This window comes from Rhineura floridana, chromosome 3, assembly GCF_030035675.1.
Source record: "Rhineura floridana isolate rRhiFlo1 chromosome 3, rRhiFlo1.hap2, whole genome shotgun sequence".
In the NCBI taxonomy this organism is placed as follows: domain Eukaryota; kingdom Metazoa; phylum Chordata; class Lepidosauria; order Squamata; family Rhineuridae; genus Rhineura; species Rhineura floridana.
The window spans coordinates 126,915,450-126,936,211 of NC_084482.1; the positions used below are offsets into that span (position 1 = coordinate 126,915,450).

The window sequence follows — 20,762 nt, forward strand, 5'->3', positions numbered from 1 at the left end:
ACTTATAGCGACCCTATGAATCTTATACACACACACACACACACACACACACACACATATTCATAGGGTTTTCATGGTAAGAGGTATTCAGAGGTGGTTTACCATTGCCTTCCTCTAAGCCTACGGCAACTGGTATTCCCAGGTGGTCTCCCATCCAAGTACTAAACAGGCCTGACCCTACTTAGCTTCCAAGATCAGACAAGATCGGGCATATTAAGGGTAGTATAGTTGAATGTGCTTTAAATGAAGTGGATCTGCCCTAGGTATGATGTGCATTCATTAGTGAATTGAAAAGAACAATTTTAAAAGATACTTTTTTAAACAGGGAAGGGTTATAGCTCAGCGATAGGGCATATACATTGCATGCAGAGGTCCAAAATTCAATTTCTGGAAAAGACTGTTGCCTGGAATCCTGGAGAGTCCATGTCATACATGGCCTGAGTCAGCCTAAGGCAGACACCTTTGTTCCTAAAAGTGGAAAGAGACCCAAGGGCCACAGTGACTCCAAAATGTATTTATGTATTTCATTTACAACTTTTATATACCTCTTTATTGTAAAAAATCTCAAAGCTGTTCACAGGAGCAATTAAAACAATAAAATTGTTGGCAAAAACAGTTAAAGACATGTATTTAAAAACATTCAAAATAATAAAACCAACAATGAGTTAAAAATAGATAAAAAAATAACAGCATCCACATGTGTGGATAGGTTTGCCTAAACAAAAAGAGTACAATGAAGGCATCTGCCTAATGTCAGGCAAGGAGTTCCAAAGCATAGGTGCTGCCACACTAAAGGCCTGATTTCTTACAAGAGCAGAACAAGTACTATGTGGAACCCTTAACATGGAAAGCACACCATGAACCTGGCCTGGTAGCAAAAAAGCAACCAGTGCAGATTTCAGAGCAGAGGTATTATGTGCTGATAGGATCTCACTCATGTCAGCAATTGTGCTAAGCATTCTTCATTAACTGCAGCCAGTGGGTCAGGTTGTGCTGCACAGGGATTTCTGTGACCTTGGCTGACTAGCTGCCAGGATTATTTTAGTTTTATTTATTTGTTTATTAAATTTCTATACCGCCCCATAGCCGAAGCTCTCTGGGCGGTTTACAACATAAAAATCAATATACAATATATAATATACAATTCATATTTGGTACAATTAAAAAGAAAAATAGATCACATTTTAAATAAACATAAGTAAACCATAAATCTCAACAATGTACATAACATAATAACAGAATAAATACAACAAACTGAACATAGCAATTATAAAAATTTCTAAAAATATTCTCCAGTGTCCCATTGTGCTTCTCCCTACCTAACCCCATCTTCTATAACCAATAGCAGTATAGATCATTTCTTCCATTGTCTTTTCTCCAAGACAACCCCAAGATGACACCAAGTGCGATGCTAAGTGCGCACTTAGCATTGCACTTGGTGCAGCGCCAAGGCGCTGCCTCAGGCAGCTCTTCCCCTTCATATACCTGAAGCAGAACACAAAAAATGACGGCAGAGTAGGTAAATTGCAACAGCTGCAGCAGCACACAGAGTCCTTCCAAACACACATTTTGGTTAGGAATCTTGACTGGTTGTGGAATGCTGAGTTTTCTGCCTTACTCATAGGAAACTTGTTGTGGTTGGTATGGTATTGCATTTAGGAAATCATCACTGTCTTTTGTTTTTCTTTTCTTATTTGCATTTCATTTATCTTTAACCTCACTCCCTTACATCCATAGAAGGAACAACAATGGTTCCATGCGCTCAGCCCAACCCCCTTAAACCCACTGATGATGCACCTTGTTGGTTTCATGATGGTTTGTTTCTTGCCCAATAGTGGTAAAAGAAAATCCACATATTTGGAAATGTGGCTGCTATGGTTGTTGTTCCCAAGCTGCTGCCTGTGAAGGTAGACCAAACCATGTGTGTTTTCTCTCTGTCAAGTATTACTCACTGGAATTGGGTTGGCTGTCAAAGTGAGTTTATAGCAGCCCACAGGGTAGACAGAAAAAGGTAGAGATTCTTCTTACTTTTACTCATTTCTCTTTCTGAAGTGAAGGGTCAAATCTGTAAACTTTGGAGCAGCCATGTTAAAAGATAGGAGCAGGGCATTCCAGGCAGGCAGTTGCCAGTCCTGCTTGGATATGGATATCTTTGCAGAGGATCCCTAGTCAAGCTTTGCCAACAGCACAATCCAAACTATATATACTCAGAAGTAAGTCCTGTTGAGTTCTATGGGGCTTAGTCCCTTAGTGCGTGAGTTTAGAATTGCAGCCTTCAGGGGCATCCATCTTTACTCCTGAGTGCTCCCATCTAACATCTCCACAACACTAGGCTCCTTTCTTCCATGTTACCAAATTCTTCCAAGCTACACAAGAAATGGATTGGACTGTGAAAGACCAACCCAAATTGTATTTGCATTTTTACAAATTTGTAGGACAATACAATATCTCAGAGAGAAGATCAGGTCTCCCGCTCTCATGGTGCATTGACTGTAGCTGCCCAATTTCCCTGCTTTTAAAAGTTTGATAGAAATATCTGTTGGCTTATAGGTATGTTCTTAAACCGCAAGGTTTTTTGTCTATTAGTGAATACTTCATAACTCTATGACACAGGGCCGGCTCAAGGAATGCACATGCACGCACATGCCCCCCCACATCCCACCTACCTGTCTGCTGTCTTTTACCATTGCCCTTAACGAAGATGGTGGGTGCGGTTTCCCTACGGGGATGACGCCTCCGCTGCCATCTTTGTTGATGGCACACGTGCATGCTATGTGTGCGCATCTCTGCCATCAACTAAGATGGCGGCAGGGGCTCCGTACCTTAGGGAAACCGCAGCTGCCATCTTCGTTAAGGGCAATGGTAAAAGACAGCACACAGGTAGGTAGGGGGCCGTGGGGGGCCCACAGATCACGGAAGGGGAGCAGAGGGGTGGCTGAGGGGCCCCCTATAGCTCCAGGGGCCGTCGGGCCAGTGCCACACCTGGCCGCCCTTTAGAACCGGCCCTGCTATGACAGTTGAATTTCAGGATAGAGATGAAATGGTGTCAGGCTGATGCAATCATTTCGCTTCAGCATTAATGAACTCTCATTTGGTGTTTTACCAATAATAAATAGTATAGTGAAGCAAGGTTGGGATTTGCAGTGTTACTCAGTAATATTCTTGTAGGAAAACTACATAGAAGCATGACTTCCAGTGTTAACACTGCTTTGAGAGATTATTTTCTCAGTCATTTACACTTACAGCACAGTTTGATCATCTTCATGAGTTAAAGTTATAGATGTCTGCTCACTTAACTTTCCATGGCTTAGTGCTAACAAAAGAGTCACAAAAAGTCCTAAGTTCTCATCCTGTAAACATGAGCACTTGTTTGGGCCCCTCTGGATTAAATCAAGCTCCTACTGGTTCACTGTTCCAGCTATCAGCTTTTTGTCTCGGTCCTTATAGTCACTTGGTACAATCCTTTCTCAGAATAAGAGGACCTGTTTGTAACACTGAGATTCAGCACTGAAGATCAGCCTCAGCAGTGATTTCTAGATGAATTGTGTGAACAATTATTATTATTATTTATTATTTATTTAATTTGCATCCCGCCCTTCCTCCCAGCAGGAGCCCAGGGTGGCAAACAAGGCACTAAAAACACTTTAAAATATCATAAAAACAGATCTTAAAATATATTAAGACAAAACAGCATTAAAAACATTTTAAAAACTTTTTTAAAAGGGTTAAAAACATTATTAAAAAACATATTAAGCAATTCTGACACAGACACAGACCGGGATAGCTCTCAACTTAAAAGGCTTGTTGAAAAAGAAAAGTCTTCAAAAGGCACCGAAAAGATAGCCTGCCTAATATTCAAAGAGAGGGAATTCCACAGGGTAGGTGCTGCCACACTAAAGGTCCGTTTCCTATGATGAAACGAAGTGGATTGTTGTAATGACTTAACAATATAGACTGTAAAATTAAAAGTGCCATAGCCTTGGATGAGGAAACCAGCACAACAGAAAATAAAATGGAATTGGGAAAGAAGGCCTCTACTTTGGAAACATGTATAGACAACAGTAGAAATATAAGCATGAAGCAGGCTTGAGAAATAAGAATCTGTTCATACGGGACATCTCCAAATTCAAAGGTTTCATGGATTTTTTTTCCTGCACAGTGGCCAGGATCCAAAGAGTTCTCTGTATGCAGCAGTATCCCAAAATTCATGGAATGCTACTTCATTGGGCCCATGGCCTTTGAGAGTATGTGGTGGGAAGGAGTCTAAAAAGCCCCCATGGACATGTGGTGGATTGCATGCCCCCTTTTGAACCTAAATAATGGGGGTATTCACACGTTTCTCTGTACCCAGGTAGAAGCCCCCTGTACCTGGGTTCAGCTGCTGTTGAGAAAAGCTCAAGAAAAATCACCAAGTGTACCACTGGTGATTTGAAAAACCAGTGCCCTGCAGAAAGAGGTCTTTTGTTCACGTGTTGATTCTCCCTGCATGTTGTCCAGGTAGAGCTGATCATGAGCAATTAATTTTCCTCTCCTTGGGGAGAGCCTGAGGCTTCCTTCTAGCAGCAGCAGCCGCCGCCGCCACTGCCTATCAAAAATGAGCTCAAGGAAACGTCCATTACTAGAGCCACAGAGCGGGAAAGAGGAATAAGACTAAAATAGAGGCAAGGGCAAGAAAGAGGTAAAGGAGACCAGCCTGAAGCAGAGTTTCCGTGTGCTGGCAGTGAGTGAGCTTGAGGAAAGGAAGGAGGCAAAGAATGGGGGGAGGAAGCTTTGGAGGTCTCACACTGCAATTTTGTTTTTAAAAGCCCACAAGATGCAGTAATGGCCACCAGCTTGGATGGCTTTAAAATAAAATTAGACAAATTCATGGAGGACAGGGCTATCAATGGCTACTAGCCATGATGGCTGTGCTCTGCCACCCTAGTCAGAGGCAGCATGCTTCTGAAAACCAGTTGCTGAAAGCCTCAGGAAGGGAGAGTGTTCTACTCGGGTCCTGCTTGCGGGCTTCCCCCAGGCACCTGGTTGGCCACTGTGAGAACAGGATGCTGGACTAGATGGGCCACTGGCCTGATCCAGCAGGCTCTTCTTATGTTCTTATGTTCTTAAAGTCTACTCAGAAGTAAGTCACATTGAGTTCAGTGGGGCTTACTCCCAGGTAAGTGGAGTTAGTGGTGCCTAGAAATATGTGAGATTGTCAGGGAAGCTAGAGCGAGGAATGGACTGTCTAAATTGTTAATTCTAAAAAATTAAGGTTGTTTTACAAACTTAAATGAAGTTCAAGCCTCTTGTGGTCTCAGTCAAGTGAAAACTGCTGTACTGAGAGAAGGCAAAAGGAGGCAGGGAAGCAGAAACCTAGTGAGGGGAGATGAATGGGGGCAGCTTCTGAGGGCTCATACTGTAATTCTAAAAATGTCTACTCAGAAGTCCACTTCCTTCAGTGGGAGTTACAGCTAAGTGGGGTTAGGATTGCCTAAAAAAAGAGTGATCCCTGTCAGGGAAGCTAGGGTTAGGCATGGGCTGTCTAAATGGTTATATTTTTTTTTAAAAAAAGTTTGGTTTGCATTCACAGTGCAATCCTAACCATGTCTACTCTAAATTAAATCCCATTCTGTTAAGCGGGTTTTACTCCTGGGTAAGAAGGATTAGTATTCCAGCCCCATAGAAGTTGCAGTTGGGGGGGCAGAGAAAAGGAGGGGAGAGAGTCTGTCTTTGTCTCTGCTCACAGTATGATCCTAACCATGTTTACTCAGAAGTAAGTCCCAGGTAAGTGGGGTTGGGATAGGATTGCAGCATTACTTTGAGGGGAATGTAGGAAGAGGTGAAAGGACAACAGAGAATGAAGAGAGAAAAGGTAGGGGGGACCGTAAGACTGAAGCAGAATTTTTGTGGACCCTGTGGGCTCAGACAAGTGAAAATTGCTATCTTGAGAGAAGGTGGAAGGATGTATCAATAATCTAGTAAAGAGGGTGGGGAGAAAGACTTAGGATTCTGACGTTACAGTGCAGTCCTAAGTAGGGTTGCCAGGTTCAGGGCCTGAGACTGATCCTGTATCTTTAGAAGAAGAGAAAGTCAGCCAAGTGCAGGTGTTCTTGCAACACTATAATGGGAAAAAACACAAGGTGAATTCTCCCTTCCCCCTGCACAACTTTTAAAGATACAGAAGACCTCTTGGAGGCTGAGCCTGGCAACCAAGAGATCTTTTGTATCTTTAAAAGTTGTGCAGGGGGAAGGGAGAATTCCGCCTTGTGGTTTTTCCTATTACAGGGTTGCAAGAACACCTGCACTTGGCTGACTTTCTCCTCTCCTAAAGATACAGGATCAGTCTCAGGGATTGAACCTGGCAACCCTAATGGTAATGTAAATTCTGTTGGGTGCTTTATATTTCCTCCTAAAGGTAAAGAGAGAAAAATATAGCCAGGACTCTTCCAATAATTTGATGGCATAGGTTAGCAGTGACACCTGGGGGGCAGAATGGCAGTGACACTGAGATGGCAACGTTGGGGGTATTTTGGTGGAATGCAGCACTAGCCTGCAGGTGTGTGTCCACCTACTTGCAGGATGATGGTGCCACCTACCCTGAATTGGCAGGCACCTTGCCCCCTCCCCATTCAGTGAGTGGCAGTGCTGCCATTACCGGGAGAGCACAGCTGTTGCAGAGTCTAGGATCTATCCTGTGTATTACTAGAACCCCAAGCGCCACCAACTACAGCCAGCTGCAAAAGACATACGTCTAGTATGAAAGAACATGATATCGCTGAGAAGTTGTTGAGCACAGGGTTATCAGAACTGAGATAAGCTCACATTCTTTCCACACATAGGTCTATTCCCACTTTCCACAAGTATTCTTAATTTCAGTTGTCAAATTTCCAAATGGGTGTGTGTCCTTTGATTGCTATTGTGAAACAACTGGAATCCAGAAGCGTTTGCCAGTGGACTACAAATCTCCCAGGGATCTACGAATAGATTACAGTCTCTTCTGGCCACTCCTGCACTAAATCATTTGTATGGGCACAGGCCTACCTTGCAGGGTTGTTGTAGCATGGTTCAAAGGAGTGCTTGCAAGAATAAAACTACAGTAGCAGAGGTAAGATTCTTCAAAACATTGCCAAAGAAGGCATGCTCAAACAAGCAGTGTCACCTTTCTACTGTGTACTCAGAAGCTGAGAAGAAAAAAATGTGGATTTACTCATCTCTGTGCAGCTCTCACCTTTTGCATCAAGTGTCATGCATAACAGTTAGACACACCTGATGTTCAAACTCATTGTCTCCATTAGAAACTGCTGCCAGAAGTAGCTGCATCACGTGGTTTTATGGTAACACAAACCTGCCTTGTAGGGTTGTAATACTCTAGATCAGGATGGTTAGACTTCAGGTATTTGTTATTGATTTTTTAAATCATTCTTATTACAAAAACCCAAGATCCACAAACCAGAGCAAGCCACAACATATATACATTTAGAATTAAATAATTCTTAGCCCAGGGATTTGTTTTGAGTTCCAGAACTGAGCTGAGCTCATGGTATTTCCACACAAAAATCCACTCCTGATTACCAACCCCCAGCTTTCTTTTTTTCAACAGTATAATGGTGAAACAGGAGTCTGAAATCCTCACTGATCTTCTGTGAGTCACCCTGCAATATACCAATACATTTCAACCTACTTTCTGCCCACCCTGCATTTAAAGGGCTATCCAAAAGCTAAACATTATGACGTAGATCATAAAAAGAGATACTGATTATCACTTTTGATACTGAGCTACAAACATTTCCACTGAAAAACCACAGCCCAGAGCTTTCCTGTTTCCCAAATACTAGGAAAGGCTTTCCAGGGGACAGAGTATGTTACAGTGGGAGCAGCAGGCTGGAAAGTCCAATTGATTAAAAAAAATTCCCCCACATTTATATTTTGAGTGTAGTTCTGTATATTAAAACGCATGATATCCTCAAGAAATAATCAGGTGTACCATGTTGGAAGAATAATTTCAGTTCATACTCTTTTAAGCAGCTTGTTTTTGTTGCAGCCCCCTCCTCCTCAAAATAGTTTCATATATAAATATTCAATATATTTAGGTCTGCACTTACACAGATTGATCTCTATAGCACTTATATCTCAGTAGACATGTATAGGATTGTTCCATGAAAGCCTGCATCAAAATCATACATACTTTAAGAATAACAAGCAATGAAAATGCAATATTTTAATAGCTATAATTATGATAGTTACAGAAGTTGGTATTTTCTTTTTAAAAGTTTGTGTTTTATTTTAAAAGCTTAAGAATCTGCAGGAAAAATGAAAAAATAAAACTACATTCCCATTTGTACTCTTTCTATTGAATGTACGCCTTGACAGGAAACAGTTTCAGGAAGTATAACATAGCCAGCATGCCTTGCCTTGTTGCCAGTAAAAGGGAATTGCTTCAATAGCGCATTTAGTAGGTGTCATTGAAGCCATTTTCTTTTCCTGGCAGTAAATGTGTATATAATGGATACTGTACACTCACTGAATTATACATGTGAATAACTGTACAAGTGTATAGCCCAACTACTTATGTATCCACGTACATAGACTCTACACTCGTTGAATGTAACCTGTAAACAGCCAGTGTGATGAGATAAACCATTGGAGCTTTGTGCAGTGGCAGTATTGTAGTCAATTGGGTTAATCTAAAGCATTATTACTACTGGTGATTGAAAACTTGGTGAACAGAGCAATGTCTCCTTTGGTAACCTTTTAAAGCAGCCTTCCCAACCTACTACCCCCCAAATATTTTGGACTACAAACTCTCATCAGCTTCAGTCAGTATGAAAAATGGTCAGGGATTATGGGAGTTTAATCCAAAATATCTGGAGGCACTATTTATTTATAGGCATACCCTGCTTTAACGTTCGCAATGGGGCCAGAGAGTATACTTTAAGTGAAAATAAACTGTAAGTGAAGCAATTGTCTTCACTTCTACTGCACGCAATTACCACTAGATGGCAGCGGCGTCATGCCAATAAAGTGTACGTTATTGCGAAGTGCGCAAACATTAAGCGGGGTATGGGGACGTATGGAGTATGTATGTTATAGTGAGGTGACATTAAGTGAAGCGATGTTAAGCGGGGTATGCCTGTATTTATTTATTTATTTTAACAAAATGTATTTACTGCTTAATTGTAAAAAACTTCTAAGCAGTTTACAAGAGACTTTAAAACTGTTAATAAAACAGTTAAAAACAAGCTAACAGTGCAATGTGGCTGCAAAAAAAGGCAAATGCTATATTAGGTTGCATTAACAGAAGTATAGTTTCCAAATCAGAAGGATGCAGACAAACTGGAACAGCTTCAGAGGAGGGCAACAAGGATGATCAGGGGACTGGAAACTAAGTCCTATAAGGAGAGACTGCAAGAACTGGGCATGTTTAGCCTGGAGAAGAGAAGACTGAGGGGAGATATGATAGCACTGTTCAAGTACATGAAAGGTTGTCACACAGAGGAGGGCCGGGATCTCTTCTTAATCATCCCAGAGTGCAGGACACGGAATAATGGGCTCAAGTTGCAGGAAGCCAGATTTCGACTGAACATCAGGAAACACTTCCTAACTGTTAGAGCCATACAACAATGGAACCAATAGAGAGGTAGTGGGCTCTCCAACACTGGAGGCATTCAAGAGGCAGCTGGACAGCCATCTCTCGGGACTGCTTTGATTTGGATTCCTACATTGAGTAGGGGGTTGGACTTGATGGCCTTATAGACCCCTTCCAACTCTACTATTCTATGATTCTATGTTAACTGCCTTAAAACAATTTATAGCCCTGAAAGACTATACAACTATTATATAATAATAATAATACAAATTTCTTGGACTTTCGTCAATTGATTGATATTTGTGGGGTCACTAAAATCACTGCAAAATATGCTGTATTTTCATATCATTATATTGTTGTACTGACTTGCTAGTTGATTATGTGTGTTTGTTTACAACCACTATGTGCTATTATTTCCATTGTGTAGCATGAAAGGTTACCTAAGAAAAGAAGGCAATGAATCATTTTAAAATGGTTTTGCTAGCTTTTCAAACTAAACTTGTTTATGTTCCTGTAATATCAACCTGACATGCTGAAACTAAGCAGGTGAAGTTTTGTCTATGACAGAATGAAATGATGGCAAAAAGCTTCAGTTGTTAACTTAGTATATATCAGGAGCAGAGCCAGTAAAAAAATTGGCAATTGTAAATGTCCAGAGCAAGGAACTCTGTGAAAGCAGCAAGATATTATTTTTAAATGGTAACAGTGTACTCCCAGAATGTAAAAGTACATCTCTTTATTCTAAACCTTTGCTAGCTAATGTCTTACAGGTTGTTCACTGAACAAACAATTGTTGGCCTTTTCTGACTGCTGTTAGCAGTTGCCTGTGCCGACACTTCTTATACAACAGATCTAACACAGCAAATCTCAATTCTTTTTGGTGCAAGTCCTCATTGAAAATCCTGTTGAGCTTCTTTAAGCTTCTGTCATTTTGGGGTGGGAAAGAAATTATTCCTTTGTCTTTAACTCTTGAGAATAAAGTTGGGTGAGAGTAGGGAAAAAGTATAAAGGCCTGCAAAAATTCTACATAGCACTTTCCTTTGCGATTTAAAAAATGTTCTTAGAGCAAGAGAGTTTTATGCAGCAATTTTTTGTCTTCCATATTAGAAGCTGCTATAGCTGTCAATCTCTTTTCATAATCTGGAATAAAGTACCCTGGGAAATTGATCATATCACTTTTGTAGAATAAGACTGTAATTTGCATTTTCATGCCTGACTTTTGTTTCACTTCCTTAATGCCCAAGCAGACTAGCTTGGAATGATAATTCTACTCTAAGCTTAGCTCTGCCTTGACTTCAGTTTAAAGAGGATCTTAGAATTTAGCACCTGGTCTAAGTGGGGAGAAACCAGTTTATTATGCTGGGATTTTTTTTAAACTCCTTGTAGTTCTAGTTTACCACTCAATGAGACTGTAGGGAATTTTTAGCACTGGGATGCTATTTTTGTTTCTTGGGAGTAAGAATTGCTCACATTTATTGTCCTAGAAACTGCAAAGAAAGATAACTTAAAATTAAATATATTTATGTTTTTTCCTACTTCATAATCTGTATGGCAGTATTAAATTCAACAATGCTGTGAAGAAAATTCATTGGGACTTCGGAACCCATCTGAATGGTGACATTAGACCTGATGCTGTATTTTACAAGAAGAATCAGAGTCAAATGTTGTGGCTAAGGTCATTCAGAAATCTCTTTCAAAAATTTGAACATTTCTTTGTTCTCATTGTCTAGCTAGATTGTGAGCGGCCTACTCCTGGCAGGTAAAGTGGAAAAAGCTGAGTTGTTTGCAGACAAGGGTCTCTGCCCCCAAAATACAGGACTGCAGGTCTTTCCATGCCTACTTCAAATGGTGTGTGTCAGAAGCAACCTCAGTTGTAGCATGTGTGAAAGTCTACATACACATGTAAAAGAACAGGAATCGTTGATTCAGAGTCTTGTCCCAAAAGAGCTTCAGTCAAATCTTAATATTTGATATAGCTTCTGTCTGGTCAAGTGATGACTATCTGAAGGATAGCTGAGGCAGAGAGTTTTGTTGAAAGAAAACAAACTATGGAGAAGTTTGAGGAAAGGATAACTGCTTGAGGAGCCTAGGTCTGTTGAATAAATGGCTCTGTGGGAGATATATTGGGTGTCTAAGCTGTGCAAGTTGTGGGCTGGCTTTTCAGAATAATCAGATGTGCGTGGGGGGGTAAGGGGATACATAGCTGGAATTGCACTTTGCAGAGCAAGTCATCACTTCACACAGCGCATAGTTAAACTATGGAATTTGCTCCCACAAGAGGCCACCAACTTAGATAGCTTTAAATTTATGGAGGAAAAGGCTATCAGTGGCTACTAGCCATGATATCTGTGCTCTGCCTCCATAGTTGTTGGCAGTATGCTTCTCAATACCAGTTGCTGGGAACTGCAGGAGGGAAGAGTGCTCTTTGCACTCATGTTCTGCTTGTGGGATTTCCAAGGGCAACTGGTTGGCCACTGTGAGAACAGGATGCTGGACTAGATGGACCATTGGCCTGATCCAGCAGGCTCTTCTTATGTTCTTACATATTGGTTGGGGCACCAACAGATGTAAAGCAGAGAAAACTTGCAATTTTTCAGACATCCAACATGTTTTTCCTTTCATTCATGTTCTTGCCACCCAGGTTAGTGGTACTCTGAGCAAGCCTATTTTTTTATATATTTGTGCAAAATATAAGTGGGACAAGGATGAGAGATAGTCCCTTTCTCCCCATTTTAGGATTTGCCTGATGTGGGGAGGGCATTTGGGGCAAATCCCATAATGGGGAGAAGGGAGACAGCACAATTACTTACACTGTATCAGTGAGAATAGACAGGCTTACAGTGGTAGTGGGTTCTTATTCTTCCCCACCTTTCTTTTCCCCCTTCTTTTAAAAGATGTTCAAAAACAACCAGCATCTTTGACAGTATGGTAGCAGCAGAGCTCTAATTGGCACTCTGGGAAGGAAGATTGGAAATGGGCAGAGCTCTGCTGTTGCTGCCACACTGCTGAATCCAGGAGCTTTCAAAAGAAGAAGGAGGAGAAAGGTAAGACCTCTCCCTGCCACAACGATGCGCTTTTCGTTTCTCCCCCCCACCCCACCCCCAACCATTTCAGGTATTGAAACATGGCTCCCAAAACGGCTGGCACTATTGAGACGCTTCCATACATCCAATGCTGGCTAAAGAGACTAGAGTGCAGACTTGTAGGATAATGGCTAGGGATGGGGGCGAAATTCAATTCAGTTCACATTTAAAGCTGAATTTATCAAATTCACACTTTCCAAAACAATATGAGAACTGAAACATAACTGTCTTTCAAAATTCACACTTATACACATTTTGTGATAACAGTTCTCCAACAAATCAATGATTGCAAAAATACATATATAAGGGGAAAGTATGCATAAAAATGAATAGTGAAAATAAGATAAAATGCATAATATTAGAAGAAATTGCTTGCAAAAACATGTACATTAGTCAAAATTGCATACAAATGTATTAGTAGAAATTCACATGGAAATGCTGAAGAAATGAGGTTTTAAAAAAAATAAAATTAACAAATTGCTGAACTTGGAGAACTGAACTTAAGGTTGAAAAATGATGAACTGAGAGAACCAAAATTGACAGATCCTTCCATCCTTAGTGGTGGCAACATTATAACTCTATTACTTTTAAACAGGAAGGGGACCTTCAGTTGTAAATGGCTATGGAGAGTGAGAAGACACATCAAAAAACAAAGCAGACAGTATAAGTGAATGAACAAATGACAGAATGAAGCAGCTCTTGCCAAAGCATGATTCCGGTGTAATAAGATTACAGTCCTGCTCCCTTGTGCTTTTAATCACATTACTTGTAGTGTGAAGACCTGTTGTACATCTCTAGCACATCTTAAATAGTAACTGGAAAGATTATCAACTTCATCACTGAAAGGGAATTAACATGAGTAAGCTCCCTCTTGGAACTCAGTTCAGATTCATATGTCTAGCTGTGAACTGAATAAAACCCATGATTCTAAAATGTATCAGCCCCTTTTGTGACAATCCTTTATAATAGATGCAACAGACTGACATTGATAATACTAGCAGATTTATAAATTTCATCAGCAGTGTGCCACCTGGTTGACTTATATGCTTGCCTTTTGGGATTACATCATATAAACTTTTTATAGCATGTAAGTTTAAATTGTTTCACAGAATGCCCTGTTTAACTTCTAAACAACAGAACCATGAAAGTTGCTTACAGTTTCCAGAACTGTTTTGTCTTGACCTTGGAAAAAATAAAGCCCAGAGAACATGGGAGAAAAAAATAATATTTTAATTATTATTTTAATAATAACCAGTGTGGTGTAGCGGTTAGAGTGTTGGACTAGGACCTGGAAAAGCAGAGTTTGAATCCTCACTCAGCCATGGAACTCAACCCAAGGCTGACCTTGGGCCAGTCATTCCCTCTCAGCCTATCCTACCTCATAGGGTTATTGTGGGGATTAAATGAGGAGGGACACAACCCATGTATGCCACCTTGAGCTCTTTGGAGAAAAAGTGGGATATAAATGCAATAAATAAATAATATATATGTAGGACATTCTGTTGTGCCATCCTAAAATATGTGACATGTACTGCCTTTGATTCCGACTTATGGTGACCCTATGAATAGGGTTTTCATGGTAACCGGTATTCCGAGGGGGTTTACCATTGCCTTCCTCTGAGGCTGAGAGGCAGTGACTGGCCCAAGGTCACCCAGTGAGCTTCATGGCTGTGTGGGGATTCAAACCCTGGTCTCCCAGGTCGTAGTCCAACACTCTAACCACTAATCACATGTGACATAGACAGTTTGAAAAACTGAGTTTCCATGTAGGGATGCTTGTTGCAGTCCAGCTGTAGTTGTTGCGCACTTAGCTGTGCTCATTTCATTGAAAGCATATGGATGGCATTGACACTTAAACATGCATTTGGACGCACATCCAATTCCATGGCTCCTAATCCAGGAAGTTATATTTGCACTAAAGCTTGCTTTTATGCACAGAGCTATTTTGCTGAAGCAGAGATCCTGCATACAGTTAACCTGACTTAAATTCCATCGGCTTCAGTGGGATTTAAACAGCTTAAGAAGGCAGCCATAGTCAGGATATAAGGCCAATAGATCTGTCTGCAAACCACACCCTGGATAATGGACATTATATTTGCTGCATAAAGTGTGTGGAGCTATGAACTGAGGAAAAAAACTAGATTAACATCACAGGAAACTAGAGACAGGGAAATTGATATGGGCTCCTAACAAAGGGAAGAAGAAAGTCTACGAAGAATCTGGTAGTAGGCCAGATGAGACAGAATGAGCAGCAGCACCCTGGTCAGTAAGAAACTCACAAAAGCAGGGAAGGCATGTTTAACTGTCAGAGTTGTGGAGGGAGAAAAGAAGGACATATGAGAGTTCCATTTGTGTTTGGAAAGGGCTGATATAGTTTAATATTTGCCTTTGGAACTTAAAATGTCCAAAGACAGTCCCACTTAGGATGACATACAAACAACGTTCATCCACTGGTGCAGTCACAGTGTCATGAACAATGACATGCCAACTTTTCAGGGTCATATACTTCAGCAGTGGAAACAGCTGTATCAGTGGCATTTGTGTCCAAGCACTCTGCCAGTCTCATTATGCACTACAATGAAATGAATGTTCAAATAGACAGAATGTGTGTGTATGGGATGAGGGATGGTGAATGGCTCAAGTTCACCAAATGAGCTTCATGGCTGAGTTCAAACCTGGGTTCCCACCCTCAGTCCTGGGCCGATGCTCTACCCATTACACCACACTAACACATTTGATAGAATTATATAGTTAATAAATATCACTTATAGCAGCATCCTTAAATTTCATTCTGCTTGCCTTTTTGTTTCATTGCCTGATAGTTAAACAACATATTTCTCAGTCTATCCTATTACAGTAGGTTGTTGTGAGGTAACAAATAGGGTTGCCAGGCTCAGGGCCTGAGAATGATTCTGTATCTTTAAGAGAAGAGAAAATTCAGCCAAGTGCAGGTATTGCGGCCTATTGCCGAAATAAAACACAAACACCATTCATTGGGTTAAATCATGGGCCACTTTATTAAACGGAATCAATTATAATAATGAACCTGCAGAGGGGAAATCAAGTGCGGGAGCATTCTGATGATCCAGGCAAAGCCTGCTTGCAGCCATAGGGCAACCAAACCCTTGCCTGAGCCCGGGGCTGCCCTGTGCCAGACCCCAGCTCAGGCCACACCCTGAAGATGTGTAGGGGGTCCAACCCACATCACTGCCCCCCGGAGCCCTGAAACTCCGAGCGGATGAGGCACATTAGCCCCAAAGGGAGCCCGTGTTCTGCCCCTGGGCCGTATAGCCCTGAGCTGCAGGCCCCTGGACTGCCAATCACCCCCAAAGGTGCCTAAAGGTGTCACCTAGCTGCCCTTTCCCTTTTAACCTTTCCCCCGCACTTGCTTGCCACAAAAGGGGGACAAGCCTCTGCTTAGTCTCCCTTTACCCCACACCCGATAAGAATCTTGTGCAGACCCCTCTGCAGGTCCGTCAAGAAGATGCCATCGTTGCCTCACAAACTGCATGTCCTCACATGCCTGCCACTGAGGGCCTTGCCCTCCAGCAGATGACCAGAGGCTATCGTAGCCTCAACTGCATGTCCTCACATGCCTGCCACTGAGGGCCTTGCTCTCCATGTCTGACCACGGCAGACAACCAGAGGCTATCATGGCCTCAACCGCATGTCCTCACATGCCTGCCACTGAGGGCCTTGCCCTTGAGTAACCAAGGTCATTCCCACCCAGGGGAATGACCACCACCTGCGGGACCTTCCGCACTCAACCCTGCTGGAACAACATGGGTAGGAGACCATCCCAGTGCATACTCTGTTGACCCAGCCACCAATCCGTGGCCCACCATCAGAGGGCCAGCCGTGAACCAATGTGCATTTGTGGCCCCAAGGCCAGCCTATGAGATCATGCCATGGCTGCAGAGTAGGCTGCGCATCTGCTCCATCCCCATCCAGCAACCTGCCAAAAACAGAAACAATCGTGAACAGTTGGGTCCTGGACCTTCAGACTTGGCCCAGGGGTGAATGCACTCCAGGTGCCCCATAATTCCACCTTCCAACGGCCTACACCTGCATATACCAAACCAATTGCCCAGGTAGGCAATTCCCCTGCCGGGTATGCAGCCCCAATTCCATAGGAGCATGTCCCCCAAAACCCCATGTGTCTGCTCCCAGGCTCTGCGACGCTAGGCCGAAACTTTATGAGGGAAGATCCCTCCCCCTGAGTATCAGGCAACCGGGCCTGTAGCTACAGGCCAAAAAACACTGTGACGCCCTCACGGGACAAGTGTCCAGTCCCGGGGCAGGATAGAATAATGGTGTGCCTCTTGTGCCCCTGGTCTGCCTGGAAACAAACTTCGGACAGCAGGATGGCTCGTAGGGAAGTCTGACCTGGACCCAAACACTCCCGCCCTCCATCCGGAAGGCTCCAAAATTAAGTGTGAGGGCCGCTGCCCGCAACTGCTGGTCACAGGGCACCTCCCTGAACAACAATCCCTGGCGGGTCAGGTGAACACGGAGGATGAGGATAAGGGGTACGGTGGTGTGCATGGGCCAGCCGGCCAGCACATGACATATCCCAAGCCATCTGAATGGTCCCAAAGGCCCCCTGCCAGCCTACCTTGCAACACTCTGACGGACGGGCTTTACTCCTACCATCCATGATGAATTCCTGTGCATGATTCATAGGAATAGGCCACACTTTGCATAGCCCCTGCCGGCCCCTAACTCCCAGAAATCCCCTCCTGCCCTCTGATATCTGGTGAGCATCCTGGAGCAACAGATAGGCATATGGCCATATCTGACTCCCCTCCCCCATCTCCCAGTGTGTGGTATGGGACTAGCAGTTCTGCCCCCAGAGTCGTTCCCTCCTCTAACTAAAAACACCATTGACACACTGTCGGAAAGGGGGGGGCACGTCTCAGGTTGGCGCATAAGGCAGCCAAAAAACAAAAACAAAACAAACCCTGAAGCTGTGGTAAGGCTGTGACATCCCTGTTATGGCACCATAAACCCCACCATCGAAGGCCCCCAACACCTGAAGGGCAGAAAGCAAACACTTTCCCAGCCCCTGAAAACTCCAGGATCTTGATCTGCAACGGTTCAAGCCCTTTTCTCGGGCAGCCTGCAGCCCTGGGTCCAAGAGACAATCTTAATACCCTGGAAGGTGAACCCTAGGGCAGGATCCTCCATTTTCCCAGCTGCCAAAGGAACCCCCCAGTTCATAGCCACGCCATAAACGGTGCCATCAGGTGCTAACATGCACCCAAAGTCTGCCCTACCCGTGAACCGTAAATCATGAACATAGTGCCCCACTGCTTCTGAGCCCTCTTGTCTCCTGACTGTCCCTTCCAAGAAGGAGCTGAAGTGCTCCATACAAGAATACAGCAGCCCATAGGTAATGCTCTGCTGCATAGTCGACCTAAAAGACAAAACTCAACATCCGGCAATGCAGGCAGATTAGCTGCCACCCTTGCCCATAAGGCACCTCTGCCACAGGCGCGCACCATATTGAATGCAGTGTAGTGCACTGTGCATAGTCTATCTGGTATGAAGCCATTACTGACTGACCCCACTTGTATGACGGATGATGAATCAGGTAGACTCCGCCCACTGCCACATTGGGCACTATGGGGGGGCATTGTGAGAGCAGACATAGGGGATGATGGGAAGGGGCCAATAACCCTGCCCAACTATATGTCTTTATCAATCATCCCCTGGACCAGTGCGTCTGTACCTAAGACTGATTTAAGATTGCCTTCCCCACGGAAGGGTGCACATGATTGCACCCATACAGCAGAATCCTAAGTATGTTTACTCAGAATATCACAGGTTAAATGGGTCTCTGGACTGAGGTTTATAGGACTTAACTAATGGAAAGGTTTGTATATTCTTACCTGGGTTTTGAAGAAAGTATTTGGGGAGGGGAAGCTTGACAGTGAAAAGAGGGGATAAGGGCAAGCTGGGGGCCACTGTATAGGATCCAGAAAAAAAGCCTAATAAAGAAAACCGCATCATAAATGAGTCTCCCCATAAACTGGGCAGTCTGCCAGCAAGGTCCATAGCACCTCGAGCTTAGCTGGAAAGGGACACTTTCCTTGAGCAGCCTCTGCTATCTTTCTGGCTTGTTGTTGTGACTTTAATTGCGGGTTCATATTCAGCAGTTATTAGATGGCATGGAGTTGAGCAATGTCATCTTCTAATGTCTGCAGATCAAATGACTCTTAAAAGCACAGGACTAGTGACCTGTAAAAAGGTGGCCACCTTATCTACAGCCAGTTTGCAAACTAGCTAAAGAGAAGATGCAAGCAAATGTGCAGCCTGTACATGATCACTGAAAAGAATTCCATTATATTTAAATAATTTACTCAGAGAAAAAGACTTGGACCAATTCTATGCATACTTACTTATGAGAAAATCCCACCGAGTGTATTGTTACTTCTTCCCCACGGAAGGGTGCTCATGATAGCACCCATACAGCAGAATCCTAAATATGTTTACCCAGAATATCACAGGTTAAATGGGTCTCTGGACTGGACTGAGGTTTATAGGACTTAACTAATGGAAAGGTTTGTATATTTTTACCTGGGTTTTGAAGAAAGTATTTGGGGAGGGGAAGCTTGACAGTGAAAAGAGGGGATGAGCTCCCTTTGCATTTGCGGAGTTGAGGTAGTTTTGGAGGTGAGGTTGCAGCACTAACTGGGATCCCTACTGGCCCCTGCAGCCTCCTTTCTGTCTCCAGCTGCCACCTGCCCTCCCCAAAAAGCCTCTGCTCTTCGTAATCACATTGCATTGTTCCAATCCAAATGGCCTCCAACTGATGGCCACTATATGTCTCTCCCCAAATGCTCTGGGACGAAACAACACCCCCATTATCTTTTAGAATATATCTCAGAATATTGCCACGTTGTAACAGAGCATCTTTCTAAGGTACAGGCAAATTTTGCCCCTGTCATCCTAAGTTCTCCCTAATTGACTAACCCCCTCTCCAAACTTTCCTGGTTTGCAAAGACAGTGTGGAAGTGGAATGGCCTTTTCAGTACATCCCTTAATAAAAGCATCCCCACACATGGCTGTCCAGCTGCCTCTCTAGGTAATTGGTAAATGAAAAGGAACATTCGGTTTAAACTAAAAATACACTTCAGTATGAAGAAAAGGAGTCTATTCCTATTTCACTTTCTGTAGTGGGCGAGGGGGCCCCCATAGAAGTATCTCCTGGCCCTAACTGGAGGTGCTGAGGGCTGAACCTGAGGACCCTCAGCATGCAAAGCAAGTGTTCTGTTACTGAGCTACAATCCTTCATCTCCAGGGTTCGAGATCCCTGTAAATGGTAGAATAATCCTAGCAATAAAACACATGAAGTGCATTGGCTATGTTCCACTCCTCCACAGCTGGGGGTGGGCGTCTACCCTCCACCCTGGGGGCCCTGCCCTTCCCTTTCGGTCCACTTCGCCCTTTTGGGGTGGCATCCTGAGATTGAGCGTGTAGCTGGGTCTATTCCCTTCTGCTAATCCCCCCCCCAGCCTATGCCCCATTGCAGAAGCAAGGGGTGTGCGTGCTTCAGAAAGGAAAGGTGGTAAGTGTAAGGAAGCACTAAAGGGGGCCCCAGCACCTTCACAGCCCGGCCAGACTGTGCACACCCCAGTCACCGACCCACTGGCTCCCTTGTCCAGCGCCAGACAATCCAGGCCTCCTGGGCCACCAAGTGACCAAATAGGGGGTGTGATGGAGCTGGTGCCCTGCACCCAATTCCCCTACTATGTGGTGAGGTGAGGGGCTGATGATCTTTCCCACCCACCCCCATGGGGATCCCCTTGAGGAACCCTCGAGGAAAGAAAGCAGCCAAAGGCCACCTCGCCTGTGCTCTTGAGCCGCCCGTAATGCCTTGGATCTGCCACCGCGAGCCTCGATACCTCCAGAAGGCCTCCCCGGTCAGCAGCGCCACTGCCGATGCTGCTCCCACTAGGGGAGAGCCTCGCCGCCGCCGCCATAAGGCCTCGCCGCCGTTGCTGTAGGGCCTCCCCAGGCCAAGGGCTCACCGCCTCAACACCGCCCAAGACAAGGCAAGCGAAGCCACGCGCGCCGGAGAGCTCCACGTGCGTTGAATGCGCCACACATGC

At 43.8% G+C, this 20,762-nt stretch overlaps 1 protein-coding gene and 1 pseudogene across 1 annotated transcript in view; one reads left to right on the plus strand and one right to left on the minus strand.

The window, feature by feature from the left end:
* Positions 1-12,531, plus strand: part of LOC133380480 (protein bassoon-like) — a 229,932-nt gene extending 217,401 nt beyond the window's left edge. The window contains exon 4 of the mRNA XM_061617824.1: positions 12,460-12,531. Within this exon, the coding sequence (XP_061473808.1) occupies positions 12,460-12,486 (27 nt within the window). The 3' untranslated portion in view covers positions 12,487-12,531. The remainder of the gene's footprint in view (positions 1-12,459) is intronic.
* LOC133382574 (5S ribosomal RNA) lies at positions 118-236 on the minus strand (annotated as a pseudogene).
* Positions 12,532-20,762: the final 8,231 nt, after the last annotated feature.